This window comes from Gymnodraco acuticeps, unplaced genomic scaffold (assembly GCF_902827175.1).
Source record: "Gymnodraco acuticeps unplaced genomic scaffold, fGymAcu1.1, whole genome shotgun sequence".
Taxonomy (NCBI): domain Eukaryota; kingdom Metazoa; phylum Chordata; class Actinopteri; order Perciformes; family Bathydraconidae; genus Gymnodraco; species Gymnodraco acuticeps.
In genome coordinates this window covers 2207365-2228068 of record NW_022990335.1, presented here as the reverse complement: position 1 = coordinate 2228068, position 20704 = coordinate 2207365, and the positions used below count along the sequence as shown (strand labels likewise).

General features: G+C 40.2%; 3 protein-coding genes across 3 annotated transcripts; 1 reads left to right on the top strand and 2 right to left on the bottom strand.

The window, feature by feature from the left end:
* Window positions 1-469: 469 nt before the first annotated feature.
* wee2 (WEE2 oocyte meiosis inhibiting kinase) lies at window positions 470-5621 on the bottom strand. Its single transcript, XM_034223389.1, has 12 exons — window positions 4800-5621; window positions 3763-4195; window positions 3471-3676; window positions 2934-2991; window positions 2399-2568; window positions 2169-2290; window positions 1921-2067; window positions 1725-1829; window positions 1545-1630; window positions 1279-1449; window positions 998-1146; window positions 470-923 (listed from the first exon to the last, which is right to left on the bottom strand). Exons 2-12 carry the CDS (start codon window positions 4150-4152, stop codon window positions 767-769), a joined length of 1761 nt encoding a protein of 586 aa, XP_034079280.1. The 5' UTR covers window positions 4153-4195; window positions 4800-5621; the 3' UTR covers window positions 470-766.
* dennd11 (DENN domain containing 11) lies at window positions 5172-12992 on the top strand. The gene is made up of 9 exons (XM_034223390.1): window positions 5172-5878; window positions 6449-6548; window positions 6898-7056; window positions 8307-8460; window positions 8555-8693; window positions 8827-8958; window positions 9042-9192; window positions 9677-9745; window positions 10524-12992. The coding sequence occupies exons 1-9, from the start codon at window positions 5443-5445 to the stop codon at window positions 10717-10719; spliced, it is 1536 nt and encodes a 511-aa protein (XP_034079281.1). The 5' UTR covers window positions 5172-5442; the 3' UTR covers window positions 10720-12992.
* Window positions 12993-15868: 2876 nt separating this feature from the next.
* agk (acylglycerol kinase) lies at window positions 15869-20475 on the bottom strand. Its single transcript, XM_034223360.1, has 14 exons — window positions 20211-20475; window positions 20079-20118; window positions 19899-19978; window positions 19739-19814; window positions 19508-19633; window positions 19298-19392; window positions 18646-18715; window positions 18363-18442; window positions 18221-18278; window positions 17102-17249; window positions 16905-17002; window positions 16698-16768; window positions 16500-16584; window positions 15869-16372 (listed from the first exon to the last, which is right to left on the bottom strand). The coding sequence occupies exons 1-14, from the start codon at window positions 20318-20320 to the stop codon at window positions 16238-16240; spliced, it is 1272 nt and encodes a 423-aa protein (XP_034079251.1). The 5' UTR covers window positions 20321-20475; the 3' UTR covers window positions 15869-16237.
* Between the last annotated feature and the right edge of the window lie 229 nt (window positions 20476-20704).

Genomic DNA, 20704 nt, shown 5'->3' with positions numbered 1-20704 from the left:
AAACGTACTTAGTTACTTTCCACCACTGCATTTGCCCCATTGTGTATAAAGCAACATTGTGTTATTTAAAAATCTTCCTCCAATTGCATCTTTATCTTTGAGTATCTAATGACTTAAGTTTTTACTTCATAAAAGAAATTGATGATAGAAAATTATTTGACTGCTATTCATGCCACTTTGGGTTGATGTGACCTGTTGTGAAAAGCCTAAATTATGCATGTGATTAATAAAACATGTATTTATTACATTAATAACCTTTCACGTAGGTCTCAGCCTACATTCCAAGTCTCCCAATCACTGTTTCACATACAGTCATACAGTTGGCTGCAGGTCTAGATAACAAAAGAAAAAGCCACTGGAAATTCCCTGTGTGGCCTTTCCAAATGTACTTGTCTGGGTTACAGAATACACAACTATGAGTTACAAAGCTCAATCCAATAAAAACAAAAAAAGGAAATCCAACTGATAAAAAGATTTAAATGTTTATTTACAGTTCTAAAGAAAGTACATTGCACCAATTAAAATTCAACTGCCAGAAAATCACTTTGTGAAGTGTTTAAGTCAGTCAGACTAGTCCTTTAAAACCAATGATATCCACATGCGAGTTAAAACTGTCCATCCGCTTATTTATATTAGTCTCAATAAAGTCTTTGCCGTTTGGTGAAAGGGTCACCCTGCCTTATCTGAGAGACATGGTTTCCTTTTACAACAGCCTGGTTGCTGAAAGTGACTAATTTCGGACTGGCATGTGGGCCTTCCATTAGATTCAATAACCTGTGCAGCCAAAGCTCATGGATCGTGGCGCCTTCCCGCCAATAAGCCTCTGTGCTCTGGGTAGGGACCCCACCTTTGCAGCAAGTTTCAACCCTGGAAGGAGGTTCTGCTTGGGGGACAATGCAGCCTGACGAGCCTCCTGGAGCTCTCTGAGGAGAAAACAGAAATAAGTGAATGCTTTCAATTGGTATGCAAGAATTATCAAACATTGTGTCAATCTTACCTTTCAAGCATGGCTGTCCTGAACTTTTCTACATTGAGCTCTTGGCGTAGCCGAGCAGCCACCTTTCCCGTCCTCCCCTCCCGCAGGACTGGGTGCTTGCACAGCTCCCTGGCAGATGGCCGCTTTGTCAGGTCTGGATCCAGCAACAACTGACAGAAAAATATATATATATATATAACTGCTGGTGAAAACTCATTTTTATCACTATATAAAAACAGTAACTATTCATGGCATTTATAGTTTTCAAATAAACAAGAACATCAGCTCAGAAATTAAACTACCTGAAGTAGGCCTCTGAAGGGAGCAGATGGCTCCTTTGGCAGTTTCGGGAGCTCTCCGTTTCTAAGGCTGTGCCACTCGGTTCCATTTTGAGGGAGTGGAGGAGCACCGGCTGCCAGCAGAATGGTGAGGCCAAGAGCAAAAATGTCCGCCTTGGGCAGCTGGCTGTAATCCTGATCAGCAGAAAGACATTAACATTAGAAACAATTCCTACACTGAGGTGCAACCAACTGAGAACCTAAGCCAACTTTTCCTTTAACATTGTTACCTCTTGAAGGACCTCACTGGCCAGAAAGCGGCTGTCCCCTTCCTCAACTTGAGGACTGTTGGTTGAGTTCACATGACCCAGATCCCCTGCAGAAACAAGAAGGCTTAACAGTAAAAAAAAAACAAAAAAAAAAACATGACAACAATTAAAAAAAATGTTATCCAACTTTAAATAAAATACCAATTTTGTAGACGACTCCCGCTGAAGCGTTTTGGTAATCTTCCTCCTCACTCTCCCCTTCACCTGATGCACTTGTGCTGGGACGCTGGCAAATGAATATATTACCTTAAAGAGTGGAAACAAGAGACGGCACACTTTTTTGTTAAGACTGTACAGAACAAGAAATGCAGACCTAGAACTACTCAATGAGGCTTACTTGGTTTGATGTCGAGGTGTACGAGGCCTGAGCTGTGGATGTACTTTAACCCCATGGACACTTGTAAGAGCAGATCCTTCAACTCATCCTCTGTAAAAAGCTCACCCTGCTCTTCCTTCAACACAATGGCATCACTGAGACTTCCACCTGCCACAAACACATCAAATCCACACAATTTAATTGAGTCGACTTAAAGATATTTAGAAATGTGTTTGGGTCTTCCTAATTTGGGGTAATGAGAAACTTACCATTGCAGTATTCATTCTGAATAATCATGCAATCCTCTTCTGCCCATGCTGAATAATAGCGAACAACATGTGGGTGGTGCCCAAGAACAGCATGTGCATACACTTCCTTTAAGGCCAACTGCCTGAGAAGACAAAACAAAAACAGTCAGATAAATTGGATCAATGTACGTACAAAATAAAAAGGGGGGACTTATCTGTATCTGGCACATAGCGACATGCTGCGGACTCACTCATTGGTAGAGCCTGCCAGGGGTCGGCGAGAGCGTTTTATGGCGTACAAACAACCATCCAGCCTCTTCACACACTTGTAAACTGCTCCAAACTCGCCCACACCAATGCACTCCAGCTCCAGGAACTCACTCTCATAGCGTGACAGCATAAAGGCTTGGACAGCTCGCCTCTGCCAGATAAACAGACGGAGGGCCTTGTGGTAAAAACCAAATGAAATTTCTAAAGAAAGAACACACGTCACAGAGGGCAGTCCCGAGTTTCATTACAGCGAGGAGAATCAGGTATTTTTTCTTTGATCGGTAACCAAATACGGTAGCACTTCCATCAGAGATGAGGATTCTGACAGGCTTTTCTGTTTGCTGGAGATTCCTTAGAGAAATCACAGAAGTAGCACTGGCAGCATGTCATTTTGGACAAGAAAAAGAAGTGAAGAGGCGGACAAAGATGACAAAGCCTGACGATGAAATCATATCTGAAGCATCTGACAGGGGAGGGTTACATTCACCATAAACGCACTGATGAAAATAGCTGTACCTTAGGTGGGAGGAAGGCTTCATCATCCTCCTCAGATGACGTCAGGCTGTGTTTCATCCTGGAAGATGAAAAAAAGGGCCTTTACATACTCTTTAAAGAAACTGCATTAGTAAGGGATTAACAAGTCAGGCATATGTATGAGATGGAGAATTATATATCCAGAATAATTTATTATCCAGAATATTTTATATTGTTTATATTTGATATACTATTTTTAATTGTTAATTAACTTTTAAGTATTTGTATTTTAATGTCTGAACACAATAATTTCCCAAATTGGGATCAATAAAGTATCCATCTTCTAACTATTTAAATGTCATTCCTGTGAGTTATCTATAGCAAACAATTAAATTCCATTTAAAAATAAGTCTTATTGTGACACCTACACCATAATACAGTCATATTTATTTCCCTGTGATGTTCTCAATTACACATTTCTCCCACATTAAACAAATCCCCCATCTGTGACTAAAATGTTGGGCCAAGCTGGTGTTTACAATTCATAACCTCACAGATCTACAACAAAGCAGTAGATACCTGCGTCCATAATCGTCATCACTTCTACCGCAGTTCCTCCACTGTGGCTCGCTGTTCCTGCGGACTGTGTCGGGGGTGAAAGGATTAACATTGACCAGAAGTGTTTTGATGTGGTTAGCGGCAGTAGCTGAGGCAAAACGCAGGGTCCTAGGAGGGCGACATATCTTAGTACTGGAGCAAGGCTGGGACGACTTAGTTAGTAAGCTCTATAGGGGGGGAAGAGAAAGGCAATTTATTTCACTGTAAAACTGGTTTAAAATTGAGATCACAATCAGTCTGAATTGCTTCCTACTTTGGGTGTGCTGGGAGAGTCACACAGCCTCAGTTTCCTCCAGGAAGCGTAAGGTATGGGGCTAGTACATTGCGAAGGGGAACATATTGTGTTGTTTCTGCTGCGGTGGCGTTGCACCTTGGGCGTCCGGCACGCAGAGCTGGGACTGCCGATCCGGGGGCTGCCGATCTTGGGGCTGCGGATTCTAGGACTTCGAATCCTGGGACTTCGAATCCTGGGACTTAGAATCCTGGGACTTAGAATCCTGGGACTTAGAATCCTGGGACTTAGAATCCTGGGACTTTGGAACCTGAAGGTACAGTCATCGGAACTGTTGTCACTGCTGCTGCCCTCCTCCCCACAGCTAGAGAAGTCCAGGCGATGGCTGAGATCGTCTAAAAACGTCGACATGCTCAGGGCCAGGGAGTTTTGGCAAAGGTTTCCCCTAAAATACCTGAATAGAAAAAAACTTAACGGTCTACTTTTTGTATGCAAATATCAGGCATTTGTATTTGGTTTGTGTGTGCAAAATCTGCTATTAAAAAGGATACATTAAAAGAAAGTAGATCTATATGCTGTGTGATGAGGTAGCAAGCAGTCTTCGTGTTGCTGTCCTTTCTACAATCATGCATTTGCTTGCCATTAGAGAGCAATAATATTTAAAATGGCGGTTAATGCATTAGATTGTAAAGATAAGATGAGATAAGATAAGATGGAGCTTTATTAAAGCCTGCATTTAAGTCTATTAAGGACAAGAGGAAAACATGTGTCTCTAAACCCGTAGGCCTTCATCCAGTATGGTACTACTACTACTATTAACTCCACCACTAAAACATAAATCCCATTATTAAATCATTATATGTCACTTTACTTATTTACTCTTTTCTTCTTGAGGTTCTTCTAACCAAAGATATAGTGCAAACAAAAAGCAGTTTTCCAGACACACTTTGATATTATTTTCCAGGCGCTTCTGACATGTCAACAGGTGCTTCACATATGGTCATAAATGTACTTCAGCATGTGATTTAAGTGATAATGTGTTCATCATTTATACTCACTAAGACGTTGAATTCCCCACCGCCATACCACGCTTGAATTTCGCGCCTTGTATGTAAATTACTTCCTGTTTATGCCTTCGGGTTAACACAGCTACCTCTCTGATTGGCTGAACTGTTCACAAATCGCACACCTGACTTTAACAATGGCTGCTAATTGCGAAATCCACTTTAACAGCCTTACTTTAAAAACGAGCAAAATAAGAATTTTAAAAGGTATATGAATACATATTTAAATGTGTAATTTTATCACAACAACACTAAAATGAACAATTTAAGTAAAACTAGATACAATCTAAATATCGCGAATATTTACGTAATAGTCAAAAGGCACATTTATGCTGTATGTCCATTCGACTGAATATTATTAAGCCTGGGCAGCATAAAATGCCCATAACCAAAATTAGGTCACTGTATGAAATAGTAATAGAGACACGTGGGCGGAAGTCAGCTACGTCATCAAAACAGTGAGACAGGCGGAGGAAAAGAAGCCCGTCAGTGAATGTGACACGCTTACAAATACACAGAAAACAACCCGAGCAGCAGGACATCATGATCCGGCTCCAGCGAAGCGTTTAGTGTGCTCGATTCTACTTGATAGCGGACTGTTGTGTTATTTTTTCTCGCTTTCCGAGGCAGCATTATCATGGTTAAGCAGTCGGACCGAGCCCCGCTACTGGACTGGGAGGAGATCCCACCGCCCGACCCCAACCCCAACCAGGCGGCCCAGCCCGCGCTGCATCCGCCGCTCCGGGAGGAGGAGGGCGCCCCGGCGGAGAAAAGTTCGAAGCCAGCCGGGCGTCGCACACCGTCGGGGACCGCGGCTGGTACTGGGTGGAGCACCAGCACCGTCGACACCACCATCAGCTGCAGCCCGACGAAGAGTGGAACAGCTGTTGTTGTCAGCGGGAACGGAAACTCGGGCCGCCCGCTGACACAGATCTGTGGGCTCGGGTGGCATCGCCCGGAGCCCCTCGGTTCAGATCGAAATCTTCCCTTCCCCGGCCTCTCGGTGAGGGATCAGTGGGAGGAGAAGGACCAGATCGTGTCTGTGTTCGTGGTTACCTTTGATACAAGATCAGGTAAGCAATCATATTGTAACAAGATGTATATTTTCACATTTGTTTACAATTCTCACTTGTGAATGACATAGCTACATTTCCTAAAACGAGTATTGTTATCTTGGAATGTCTGATGTGCTTTAATACTGAGTCATAGGGGTTAAGGGCGTGAAGTGCTATCAGCAGGTAAACTCATATTTTAGATTTCTAGACGCTAAACAATATTAACAACCCACAGTGGTGAAATAACCGTTATTGTTATGGGCCAACCCTTCCAGAATAAATTAATTTCCTGGTCTGGCTTGCCAGATTTAGCAAGCTGACAAACTGTAAAGAGTAGGCCTATGCAAGAGCTGGTATAGAAGGTAAACCATGCAATATAACAAACAAACAAGACCAGGATGTCAGTGGTTCAGCTTCATAGAAGGGGTCATGTATATTATTATTTACAGTAGCTGAGTCAGTGCTTTCCACTGTCCCTGACCTTTTGCTCCTACATGACAAAAATACAGGATTAGGGGAAGTGGCCAGGATGAAAGTGGACAGAATGGGAAGTAACTGTGGTTTATTTTGTGTGTTTGTGAATAAAAGGGAATATGGTGGAGTGGTGCCTGCCTCACGACATCAACCTGGACGGAGTGGAATTCAAGTCCATTGCCAGTGGTTCCCATCGGATCAACAGTGACTTTATGTACGCACTCCCATTCACCCACTCAGCACACCAGTCAGGAAGCATGAAATCAAGAAAAAAGCAACTATTTTCATTATCGATTAATCAGCCGAAAAAAAGAGAACAAGTTAGCCAAAAATGCCCGGAGACAGACATAGGGAAAAGTTGAAAATATCAATATTTCAGTGGCTGAAAACAGCCTTTTCTGCATGTCAACGATTGACAAATTATCAAAACTGTTTGACTGTTTGAATCGATTGCAACCTTAAAATCTAGTAGTTAGAGATACACAAGTCTGATCTATGCAATTGTTTTGTATCTATGATTTGAGAAATCATTAACTCCCATTTTCTGTTTTTCCTTCGGCTAGATATTTCCGTAAGGGCTGTTACTTTGGGTTGGCCTGTTTTGCTAACATGCCTGTGGACAGTGAGCTGGAGCGAGGAGCGAGGATGAAGTCTGTGGGAATTCTGTCTCCCTCCTACACCCTGCTGTACCGCTACATGCACTTCCTGGAGAACCAAGTCAGGTAAGATATGCTTTGTGTTTATGAGTCTTTTTTTTCCTTATTCACTCACCTTCGACCACCCTATTTCTGTTATTATTTTTCTTGTGGTTGTGTAAACAGGTTTCTCCTTATGTTCCTACCTCCTACCCTCTTGGTTAAAATGTTCCCTCATCTATTAAACATTAGCCCAGAGTCCCGGTTACAGCTATCGTCACAGGAGCTCAATTAAATGCAGTTTTAGTCTAAGTCTAAGCGCGGAAGTGGAATAAACCCTGACAGCCACTCTTCTCCTCAGTAACTCTGCCTCGGTCCTCTCACGAAAGCTTATCTCATTATTGACTATGTATAAATATGTGATGCAGCCACAGTTTCACCTTAAGATATACATATGGCTCAGGTTACAACTGAGTGCGAGTGGATCTGAATGATTGGTAATCTAATCTATCTGTGGTTCTTGTGGATTTTTTTAACAGCCACTCAAACGGTGTTATAAATATGTTATGCGTTTATGGTTTTGGTGGCTAAACCAAAATGAAAATGTTTATTTATGTAATATGTGTAGCCTCAAATGATCCCGCTATGCAACTTAAGAACAAGGGATAGTTAACGGACCAAACATAATCTGTTATTTTGCCTATTTTTACTTAGACTTAGACTAAAGAATAGGACTGAACAGTTAGGCAAACATATGACATTGCAGTTATTTTTGACTGATTCCGAAGGTGATTCATGATATTGAAACAGATAATCATTGTTTTCATTTTTACACTATTGAAAAATATATTAAAATGATTGAAAAATTCTACATCTATACAGAGCAAAGATTTATTTGATTATGTAGAAAATAATTCTTAGGCAGGTACATCTTTGCAACACCAATGCTTAATAGTTCTAATATAATGAATATTTGTGTATATATAATCAGCCCACTGTGATTTAGATATTGCACTAGTGTATAATGTAATTTCATTTGCACATGATTAACCTTTTCATCCCTAGTTGTATGACACTATATCAATATATAATTAAAACATATATAAACATAGGCTTCGTAAATGATATTACCTTTGCTCGGATATACTACATTTTTTCGTATTATTATATTAAAGATAATTGCTGTGAGCTTTCATGTATGGTCAAGTAACATTGACACATTATGAATATGTTATTTGTTTAAATACAACTAAGCAATACTTCATCTTCTTAGTGACATAAATCTAAGAAGGGTTGATTGACTCTAACCTGACATTCATTTTCTTTCTCCGTCTTAGACTCCAGCTGAAGAGTCCGGGCCAGTATTCTCCCCTGGAGGCCTTCTACGAGGATAAGAAGGCCGTCCTCCCCCCTGCAGGAAACGGTCTGGTCACCGCCTGCCCCACCTGGAGTGTTACCTCCATCAACCGCTGTATGCACCCAGAAATGAAGGTGTGTTAGCAGTGGAGCACATGAGCTACATACTGTAGGTAATGGCAGATTTAAACAACGGAAAAACCACAACGACATATTTGTCCCTCTGCAGATCACCCACCCTGCCGGCTGTATGTCGCAGTTCATCCAGTTTTTCGGGGAGCAAATCATGGTGCTGTGGAAGTTTGCGTTGCTTAGGAAACGGATCCTCATCTTCTCCCCTCCACCTGTGGGTGTGGTCTGCTACAGAGGTGAGAAGCTTAAAGTTAACACACATGTACTAGAAGCCAGGATGTAATAATCATACTAATGTCGCTTCCTTTTATTTTAAATTTCCATTTTTTTGGAAATGTTTCATTCCCTATGTTCTTGTTCTCCCCTCAGTGTATTGCTGTTGCTGCCTGGCTAATGTCTCTCTTCCTGGAATCGGTGTCTCTGTTCCTGAATTACGGCCTTTCTTCTACATCAACATAGCAGACATCACCACCCTGGAGAAAGAGATGTCATACGTGGCCTGTGAGTAAAGCGCTCACTGTACTGTACAATCTGTAGTCAATGTAAAGGCTTCTTTATAAATGAGTATGTTTTGTTTTTTTCAGGCACCACTGAGAAGATTTTCGAGGACAAGAAGGGGCTGTACGACGTCTACATTGATAACCAGAATGTGAAAACACACAGAAGCCATTTGCAGCCACTGCTCCGAGTAAATGCAGCAGATAAGGAGAAGTACAGGAAACTGAGCGAACAGAGGTAAATTACACTCTGTAGAATACTTGAAATTCAACTATGTTTTACAAGGAAGTACGAGTGCTATTATTGGTTAAAAAAACGTTTTAAATGAGGCAGGGTCTGGATTAATGTTCAACATAATTCATCTGAATTTAGGACAGATTTACAATAAAAGCACTTGGATATTCTATGAGATTAAAGCAATTAATTTAAGTAGAAAACTCACAAAATTACTAGAATAAAACTCCACTATTGTATAAAATGTAAAGTTATACCTTTGCTAGAATAATATATAACACCCTTGCCCGGGCTCTGTCATTTTTTCTTTCCTACAATGGCCCGTAGATTTTCAAATGTGATACTTGCATTTATATTAGACAGCTATAAGAAAAGCCTCAATATGAACCTGGACACTTATTAATACTAGTCAGCGAAAAACACAATTAGATGCCTTAAGATCCTATTTCTTTTACATATTATATATGCTGACCTTTTTTTTCTCCAGGCAAATGTTGCTGTACTCTCAGGAGGTGGATGGTGACTGCACCACAAATGAAGAGGATCTGTTCATTCTGTGAGTCTTTGACAAATGTATTCACAGCTGCTTGTGAGCCTAATCACAGGCTGTACGTTTAATGAGGGGGCTCCCTAATGATGTATTCAACGCAGATTTAAGCGAGCTCTGTGATTGAAACACCTTAGTAAAAAATGTTTGCTGGCATTCAGATAAAAAAATCTAAATGATTTTGGCTTGTGTCAGTAAATGCGGGATAGTTTTTTTATTTTTAAAGCTCTTAAAAAATAATGGAAACTAGCTAGGAAATATATACGTACAATATGAGATCAGTTTATTGGATGCATGTATGAAGGCAAACAGAATATGCTATCTATATTTTCCCTTAATTTCTAGGAATATTATTTGTCTCATACCTATGTACATGGAAATGGAATGTTTTTATGTAATCGAGCTCAATGACATTTTGTATATATAGGCACTATTTAGCTGTACAGATTTTCAAGTCTAAAGTTATGGTCAATTGAATATCTTATAAGAAGGCAGGTAAATGTCCGTAGCCATACCAGCTGTACACAAGCAACAATCTAAGTGTATCTTTGTAAATTAATGATAAAAAGTGAAAAAATTACAGCTTGAAAATCAAGCATTAGGTCTTCTGTAAGTCTACACTTTGATTTAACGCAAAGATAAAATCAATAAACACCTTATTTAGGTTGCAATGTTACTAACTTATCCAAACAGTAACTTTAGGGAGTCCTGTTTAAGAATGGTTTTCTCATTTGAATGTGGCGCTGACGACCATAGCGTGACCCGCTTGTCTTTAATCCACTCCTAGGTTCTTCATGGAGCTGAACAACCGCATCTTCCAGACGCTGTCAGACATAGCGGGGAGCAACGACCCCACCCTGACCGCTGAGCACGTGAGGGCCATGGGGCTGGACCCCCAGGGTGACCGCTCCTTCCTGGTGGACCTGCTGGAGGTGTACGGTCTAGACATCACGCTGGTCATAGACAACCTCTGCTGCCACTGAGCCCCCTCCCCCCTCAGACTGGGAAACTGCACTGGATATTTGTGCCTTCGTGGCCCACGCACACCTAGACACCGAAGACACTGCCTCCCCCTCCTGGGATTTCCATCTGCTGTCCCCCACTGGGTGTCGGTTTTCCCTCTGTCTGTCTCATCTGACCTGTGGAGACTGTTTCCAAACATTGTGGAGGACGTTAAATGATGGCGCACACGTCCACAGTGGCTGAGTAACACTTGTCCAGCAGACTGTGTATCGCCTGGCAGCTGCGTGGTCTCATACTGTAGCCGTTCACATCCTATATCACTCAGTGCTGTTTATCGTCAGAAAAGAAGTCTCAACTCAGCTGAAGCACTGGATTCAAGTATGGACATCTTGATCATTTCTGGTCCCCACAGGATGGTTCGTTGTTCCCCACTGCACCAATCACAATGGAGAAGTCATTGAAACATTCACAAACATGCAGCTTTGGAGTAAGATTCATATTATGGAGGTGGAGGGGGGGGTATGCTGTTACAACATACTGTAGATGGATGCTTTTTGAATACTTTATTTCCCTTTCAAAAGGGAAGCAATAGGATTAGAGCCGCAACGACAAATAATCGCCAACTATTTTGATAACTGATTAATCGATAGTAGAATCGTAGGGTAATTTTCCGTGCAAATATTACAGAAAATAATCAGTTTTCAGCCTCTTAGATTATGAGACGTTTAAGGATATCACCTCAGATTAAAATAATGGGATTGAAATGTTTCCCTTTTTTCTCAATTTTTATATAAATAGATATATTAAATGATTAATCTAGTAAACTAGACAATAATCGCCAAATTAATCTATAATAAAAATGATTGCAGATTGCAGCACTGAATAGAAGTGTTTGCCAATTGAAATCGGCCTTATTTATGTTTGTGCATTTTCCACGTTGTTTTCTAGTTCTATTTTTTTTTTTAGCAACCGTAAGTGAGCAGTAATGACGTTTGTTAGTTATCCTCTTTTTTTAATAATGATGGTAAATGATTATGAAAATGACTCACTTATTGAGAAGAGAAAGCTGTTAATACTTTAATCACCTTTTTGATGCACCTTCAACATGAGGTAGATGTGATAATGTGTTTGATCACAGTGAGGAAACGTTCTCTTGTGTTACATGTGAAGCTGAGGTTCTTGAATATTCCATGAATGTGACTCTACTGTATAACACCAATGAATGCTGCTCCATGTCTACCACTGGAATATCTCCTGATGCACACAAGCTTAATATTTGTTAATCTATGATCTACAGTCTGAGCCAGCAAATGTTTGTGAATTAGTCTGTTGCACTGTATAAAGGCTTTCATTGTTCCCTTCTTTTTTTTTTTACTTGAACCTGTGGTTGTTTCATCACCAGAGACCAATATGTGTTTTGTGACGCGTTGAGTGAGGAGTCCGTGATGGTATACTTGTTGAGCAGCTTCAAAAAGATCCTCTTGCTTGTCTGTGTCCCTGACAAACATCTCTGTGTCTAATCATTGGCAATCGATTGTTCCATGTTGGAACACAAAAGGCCTATATTTCCCTTTTCCCTATACATTTGGAGTAGTGGTTCTCTTGCCAACCCCCCAAAAAGCAAGCTTTTGAACATGTCATGAATTTTAACACATTCCAAAAATGGTCTTTCAGGGGCTGATCCCTGCGATTGAGAACTCCTGACTTTCACCAATTTTCTGGGTTTACAAAAACAGAATAAAAGTGAACCAAGTATTTTATTTGAAATTCTTTGTTGTGTAAATGGAGCCTTAAGGAAATGTGATTTGTGAACCAGACTCATTACTGTATCTATTTGCTGACTAAGTACATTATCCTACGCACTTCTGAAGGACCTTGCTGTGAAACCTGTTCACCCTCACTCATTTATTTACTTCTCAGCAGACCTATACACTTGCCTCTGACGGTGTTTGCTTTACTGTTCATTAAATGTATAAGGGAATGTACACAACACACACTTACTGTATAACATGCCTTCTTTGTGGAGTCGTTCACAGACCAGCATCAGAGTCGTTTGTACAGCCTGTCACTCTACTGAATGTCAGATAGCAAAAATATTGCACACATGCAGCAAATAAAAAGTGTAACCTTTTTCTTCTTGATTGTAATGTAAATAACAAGTACTCACAGAATAATAAGTCTTCACCTTTACTAATGTGAAACACTGTAAAAGATGTCAGTAATGTACGCATCTAGTCAAGCATGAGTTCATTTCACTGTACTGCCATCGTTAAACAATAAAACATTAATACAGTTTGTGGTATCTAATTCTCTATTAAACCGTTTTTTCTATTTCCTTTATAATCCTACACTACCTACACTTCTCTTCCCTCAAAGATATTGTACTGCTTTACAGCCAGATATACAGTATTCAAAGTAAATGAACTCCCGATGCAAAAAAGAAAAAGTCAACTTTATTGTCAATCTTCTGTGTGTGATATAAAGACTGAGAGATCGAATTGCTGTTTCTCACGATACTGAGGAAACATTTCTTAAAATACCTACATAATCAAACATAGACACATACATTGTAAGGCAGGGGGGAGAGGTGGGAGGGAGGTGAGAGAGTTCAGCATCCTGCGACCTCGTAGAAAAATCAGTTTTTGAGTCTGGTGGATGTGGAACCTCCTCCCTGAAGGCAGGCGGGTGAAGAGGCAGGTGGAGGGATGGGAGGGGTCACCCACAACGCTGAGTGCTCTGACTGCGGGTGTTGTAGGGGTCCAGGAGTGTTGGGAGTCAGGCACAGATGATCCTCTCAGCAGTGTTCACAATGCGCTGCAGGGTCTTACGGTTGGAGGCGGTACACAAACCACACACACAGTGATGGAGCTGCTGAGGCTGCTCTCGATGGCGTCTCGGTAGAAGGTGTACATGATGGCTGTGGGGGGGGGGCTCCTGCTCTCTTACATACATTTCTTATGTAATCTATATTAATGTTGCTTTAACATTTAAACAATATTTTACTGTTGGCTAATGTGGAGCCCATTTTTACATTACATTACATTGCATTTAGCTGACGCTTTTATCCAAAGCGACTTACAATAAGTACATTCGACCAGGAAGACACAACCTTGAAGAAAACAGAATCATATAAGTACATCAGGTTTCATAGAGCCAAACATTTCAAGTGCTACTCAACTGGCTTTAGATAAGCCAGCCCTTTATTAGTATATAAGTGCTTCGTTAATAGTTCTATCGCTCGAAGTGGAGTCGAAAGAGATGAGTTTTCAGTTTGCGCCGGAAGATGTGCAAGCTATCTGCTGTCCTGATGTCAATGGGGAGCTCATTCCACCATCTTGGAGCCAGGATAGCAAACCCACGTGTTTTTGCTGATGGGAACTTGGGTCCCCCTCGCAGCGAGGGTGCAGCGAGTCGTTTGGCTGATGCAGAGCGTAGTGCACGCGCTGGGGTGTACGGTTTAACCATGTCCTGGATGTACTACTTTATATAAAGGGGCATTCCACCATTTTACAAATTCTTCAGTTTACTCTTAACAAGGAGTGTAGAACTCCAGTTTCTCAGAACATATATGTCTTCTGTTCTGTGGCTCTTGAAGGATATTACGAAAGATACAAAAAAATAACCCCAGTGACATCATGGGGTCGAGTTTAAATGTGTCTTTAGACTATCACTTTAAAAAGACAGCCTGTGTTACAAACTGCAAGTGTGGGGTTTGAAAGATATAACAATGAATGGCAAGTAAAGCAAGTAGTACGGTCTAGTTAAAGATGCTACCCAGTTGCATTATGGGAAATGCACTTACAGAGCTTGACCTATGAGCTTGACCCATATTAGGGATTGAATGTCAGGATATACTGCATCAATGGTGACCATGCTTTGTTTTCTATGTCAAGTGCAAATTAAAATCACTAAAGTACTCTCAGTCTCGACACAGTTTTACCACATTATGTTAAAATGTGTATGCATCTTTAAAATAATAATAATAATAATAAAAAGTACCTAAGAGGTCAAATGAATGAAGAGTAAAAAGTAAAGTAAATTACTTATTAAAATCTGCCATTGCCCCACACTATCTTTCCACAGCAATCAACACCACCCAAATCAGAGCTACAGTTATCCTCCCTTTGTGTTCCAACCAGCTGATAAGAGGCCTGGGATGCAGCCATGCTTAATCTCACAGATTTGCTGTTTACACCATCTGTCAGCTTAGACCTCACCATGAGTCTGCCAAACTCCTGCTTCAAGATCTAAGCATTAGCGACACATTCAGAGTGCTGCAGCATCCCTTTATTCTGCCATATCCATTCATCTATATACCATTCCTCCATCCCATACATACTCTGTTGAGCCCTGCAGGCTACTCACAGCCAGCTAAGGCTCTGGTACACTGTATATTTTTCTTTATGCATGACTAGTTTTGATTTCCGGTCGGTCCTTTCTCTCTTTGTCCATCAGTTCCATTTTGCCCCAGCCCCACAACAAAAACAAATCAATCTGCCCACAAATGTGAAATTGAGCATTTTACAGATTATGTTTAAAAGGGCCCTATTTTGCTCATTTTTCAGGTTCATATTTCTATGTTGTGCCTCTACTGAAACATGTCTCCATGCTTTAATGTTCAAAAAGCCCTTTATTTTTCTCATACTACCTGTGCTGCAGCACCTCTTTTCACCCTCTGTCTGAAACCAGAGCCTAGTTTGCTCCGATTGGTTAGTGGTCTGACTCTGTTGTGATTGATTAACTGCTTCGAGATGACCCGCCCCTTAGCCTATCACGTACAATGTGTTGGAGCGCTAGCCAATAAAAGCGCACGTGTTGCATAGTGATGTCACTATGTTACGGATGTAAACAAAGGAGTCCAACGGAGGCGTTGCAGGCAGGGCGGGGGTGTGTGATAGAAACTCCCTCTGGAGGGAACACTGGGACTTTAGCCTTTGCAGACCATTTACATGCAGAAAAACCTATATATATATAACACACTATGGAAAGTCACAAAAAGCATAATAGGGCCCCTTTAAAGTGGCCCTAAAGAAACAGTTACATGTAGCATATTCAATGTCCTTCTGAAATGTTTAACTTTAATTTAATGAGAACATGTTGACATAGCTAATTCCGGTGTGCTATGTGTGGAACCAGAAGATCACAACGGAAATTAACCTGACGGCAGTGCAGTTTTGTGTGTTTTTTTAATCATGAAACACATACATCTATCAATAGAGGCCATGTGCTAAATACTTACAAAATACACTTGAGTTGGACAAAAATGATTTTTATTGACCAAGTTCAAATATGATGGCATTAGTAAACCATTCAGTAAACATAACGTCCGTTCCTCAGGTCAATCTGTACACAGGTGACTGGCCTAAAGAAACAAAGCCTTGGTCCTTTTATACACAACAGGGTGTAACGTGAGCTTTATAATTGATAAACTGTATATTCTATCATCATTGACATGTAGTAAAATAATCCATTAGTATGACGTCTGTTTTCCAAACAACCTCAGAGTGTCTGGCGGTTCTTAGCTCCTGTGTTTCTCCATCACTGCATCTGTGCGAGGAGCTGCTCCCTGCGCTCCGCACTGATAAAGAAGCGTAGTTTCCGTGGCAACAGACTTATCTCTACAGGCATGGCCTCGTACTCCTCGTTGTCGATGTTGTAAAAGCCAGCGGTACCCTGCGGGGCGTGAGAACATAAAGTCAAATAGTGCCACAAAACTGGAATACTGATCTTTATAAAGTACACTGACAAATATCAGAAGTACTTTAGTTGTAAAATGATTGAAAAAGTCATGAAATCTGACCTCTGGCAGCTGCAGTCGGCAAGCACTGGCTTCCAGTTTAGTGGACTCCTTAGTGAATACGGTGGGGTCCTCGTCTTTTTTGTTTCTAGGATGAAGAACATTTACATTCTTTTACTTGAATTTAATTTAACATTACCTTTGAAAGGAAGCCAAATGTGTCTGTTTGCATCAGATGAATGAAACACTGTATTTACTGACCCGACAGTGATGTACTCGCCCACTGTGAGGTTGTCCGGTTCGGCGTAGATCATCATGGAGTCATTTATACGCTGCAAGTAAAAAAAATAGAAACAAATACAAATTCAAAAAAAGGCAAAAAAGGTTTAATGACACCGACTGAGTATTCAATTGCTCAGGATTTTGTAAGAGCAGGTACATTTTAAATACACATATTATTATACTGACCCTCTGCACTGGGTTTTTGTTGTGCGTTTGAACAAACAGCTCTAGCGTCGATAGCTGCTCCTCTTTCCACTCCTCTGGCTCTTCCACTTTTGGAGGCTCTGTGGAACACACACACGAAGGACGTCATTTACTGTTGGGATGTTGGTGCAAAGTTGCCATGCTATGACCCGAGCGTCGACACAATGACACACACTGACCTACGACAGGAGGGCTCCAGCGGTGTTTCAGCCTGAGGAAGATGCGGTACAGTAGGCTGGGTCTCTGGGTCTTCTGAGAGGGCAGATCAGGGGGCCGCAGGTTTGGATCCAAGTAGGACACTGAGACCTCCCGGACCTGGGGCCACTCCTGGTGAAGGGAAGGTGACGAGGAAATGGGGAGACATGAAATAGGGAAATCATTTCATGACGTTGAACAGATGGATGGTTGAAGTCTTTAGGCTCTGTTCTGTCTGTTTGTCTTTCTCTTTTTGTATTGCTTGTTTCTGTTATTTTAGGGATTGTAATGCATAAATTGTATTTGTATATATATATTTTAAATATTTGTATGCATGTGTGCATGGTGGTAAATGGGGATCATTATATTTCTTGATGTAAATCATTTAAAACAAATATTTTGTTGTTATTATTATTTGTATTCTTCTTCTATTATCTTCTAATCTTTTATAAGCGCTTTGAGCACAGGAGAAACGCTTTATAAATGTAATGTATTATTATTGAGTTGTTTGTAAACTGTTAGCGGTAATGCTAATAAACCTCTATCTATGGTATGCTACAGAATACTGATTAGACAAGGCAATGATGTGTTTTAATGAGGCTCCTGATCATCTTTATATTTTTAATACATATTAACAATTACACATTTTAAAATAAAGAATTAAAAATATATATTTACTACAAAATGGAATGTTTATTTTGATCAGAGATAGAAAACTTCAATATCAGCACTTGGATCATTGTTGGATACTAGTATTGATCTGAAACCTACACTTAAGAAATACTTTTATGTAACTGTTTAAGGTCCATCTTGTGAAGAAAACTTCTGTCTTTCAATGTTGAGGTGGAATGAAGGAGTCTGGATCGTCATCTGATCTTCAATTGATGTAGAAAACAGGCTATACCTGTCAGTGTTTCTTTGTTCGTAAGAAAATCTAATTAAAAAGGGCTAATTTAAAAGTTACACAATAAAACATGCTTAAAATATGTGTTTCGTACTAGGGAGGTCACATGGCTTTCTGATATCATATTTTATAAAAGCTCATCACCAGTTAAATATACTGTTCTAACCCAAGTATGTTAAACAAAAATATATATCCTTACATGTAGAGTACTTAACCAATGTGCTGCGTTGGTCTTCAGTGGTCCAAGGTACCAATATCTATTAGAAAAAAAGGTTAATTACTTTCATGTTTGGGGAATTATCCAGAGTTTATAATCTGAGTGACCAATGTTGTAATCTTACTTGCTGATTTTTGCCGCCACATCTCTAAAAGCACCCCAACGTAATCCCATCAGAGCGAAGACGGGCTGCTCTGTCTCCCCCTGGAACACAAAGACACAAATTATAGATCCAAACAACAATGGATACATTATACTACTTCATGAGAAGAGTCATTTTATGAATGTGAGATATTTCTTAGATCATCGGTTGATATGACCTGTAAAAAAAAACTGACTAAGCCAAGTCTGTACCTTTAAGACTTATATTATTTTATATTTTTAATCAATTTTATATTTGTCCTTACTTTGATTTGCAGCACATCCAGAGGAACAGTTTCTCCCTTCAATATGGACAGTGTTGCTGATGTAATGTCTCTATGAAAGTTATTTATGAGAAGAAGAAAAAACGTAAACATACACATACTGTATTTTTACACAGTCTGACACAGTAACAATAACTTACACAATAACTAATTATTGGACCATGAATGATCCTAGAAATAAATGAGATAAACTATATTACTGTCATTTAATGATACGGATATACTATAAGTATAATCGCATATTAATGCAAGAACACCCTTTTAAAAGACAATTTACTTTAATCCTTTGTATTATCCAGACAATGGAATTTGAATGAGACAAAAGTATATGATATATAATATCCTAAATTAAATAAAATGTTACGGGGCTCTGTCAACAATAATGTGTGATATGCGCTGCAGCCAAGTCTTATAATATATAGGACAACCCTGCTGTTTATTCTGGCTGTTAGTGACATACTGAAGTAAACAAAGATGCATGTAAAAAAAAAACACATTGACAATATTGGGGTCCGTAAAAATAAACAAGGTCATGTCCATATATTGTCCGATATGTAGTTAGTGTGACACACCCAGTGAGATTGTATGATGCTAAAATTCGGATCTTTCAGTATAATTTTAAATAGATACTTACTTGACCTTGTTGTCACTGAGGAGGTGAAGACTCGGACTCAGGGAGTTGCGGGAGCCCAGTGGAATGAATCCAATGGGTGTGTGACAGATGGTGTCCTGCAGTCATTAAACATGCATTATTGACATCAATAAATGGAAAAATTGGGACATGTTTTGCATTAATCTCTAAAACCAAATCCTGGTGACAATACAATAAGTGTGTGAGACATACTTGATCGGGCCTTCGCAGTAATCCTGTGACGACTTCCTGCAAGGTGCCATCCCCTCCGGCCACGATCAGCATGTCTGTTTGTTCTGCAAGCTCCATCAGTTTTTTTGCCTGGCCTTCATAATCTGTCTGTGAAGAAACACGTCATTTAACTCATGGTGTCACATGGGATTCCTACTAGAAACACATACTGTAGCACTGATGGATTCCAAATGGAAAATAAAACTAGTTTACCTTTACTATTGTCACCTCCACACCAGCCAGGTGTAATATAGGAGCAGCATTCTTTTCAAACAAGTTGTTGGCTTTCCTGGGGGAGATTTAGAGAGGAAGTTGTGAATATTGTGAGAAAGACCAGGGTCTTAAGTGTAGAAAATACCGAGAGGATACTTACCCACCGCAGGCTGCAGGGTTCAAAATCACTGTTGCTTTCCTCAGACGCTCATGTGGTGCTATTTGTTGACGCCCAAACTCCTATCAGGAGTTATGGTGATTACAAGTAGGTCTAAAAATGCATTTCAGATGGGGTTTGGCTTAAATTATGACAATGTATGAGCAAAAACAAGTGTCTTACCCTCGCCAATAGACAGGCCTCCCTCCGCAGAAGGGAGTCACTAGCAAAACACAAGACACACAATGTTAAAACACTAAAACATGCAGTATGCTTTTTCATATTTGAGATCATTTTATAACCTGAGACACTCACCTGTGTTTACCATTCAGCCAGTAGCCTCCATAAGACAAGACGCACACAGCAAATGTGGATTTCTTCCAGTTATTCCGCAGAGTGCGAAACACTTTCACAACCCGAGCCATGGTTTTGATTAAATAGTTACCAAGCACTCTATTTTAATAAAGTGAAACATTTGCGATGTTTTATATTCATGAATGAGACATTTTCATCCCAGCGGTCACGGGTTTTCTACTGTCAGACTGCATGGACATGTTGGTGTAACGTCAAAACAGTACGGGTGAACACAGCGCGGAACCAATGTTTGTGTCACTTGTGGTCCATTAACCCGTTTCAAGGCATAATGGGTAGTGATTTACCAATATTTAGTTTGAAATAATATTTGAAAGAGAACTGAATTCTTAAAATAAATTATGTCGATTTGAAATGTATTAAAATAACTTATTCAGGAAATACATTAATTAACTACAATTCCCACTTAGCTAGCTAGATAGCCTCTGCGGTCTGAG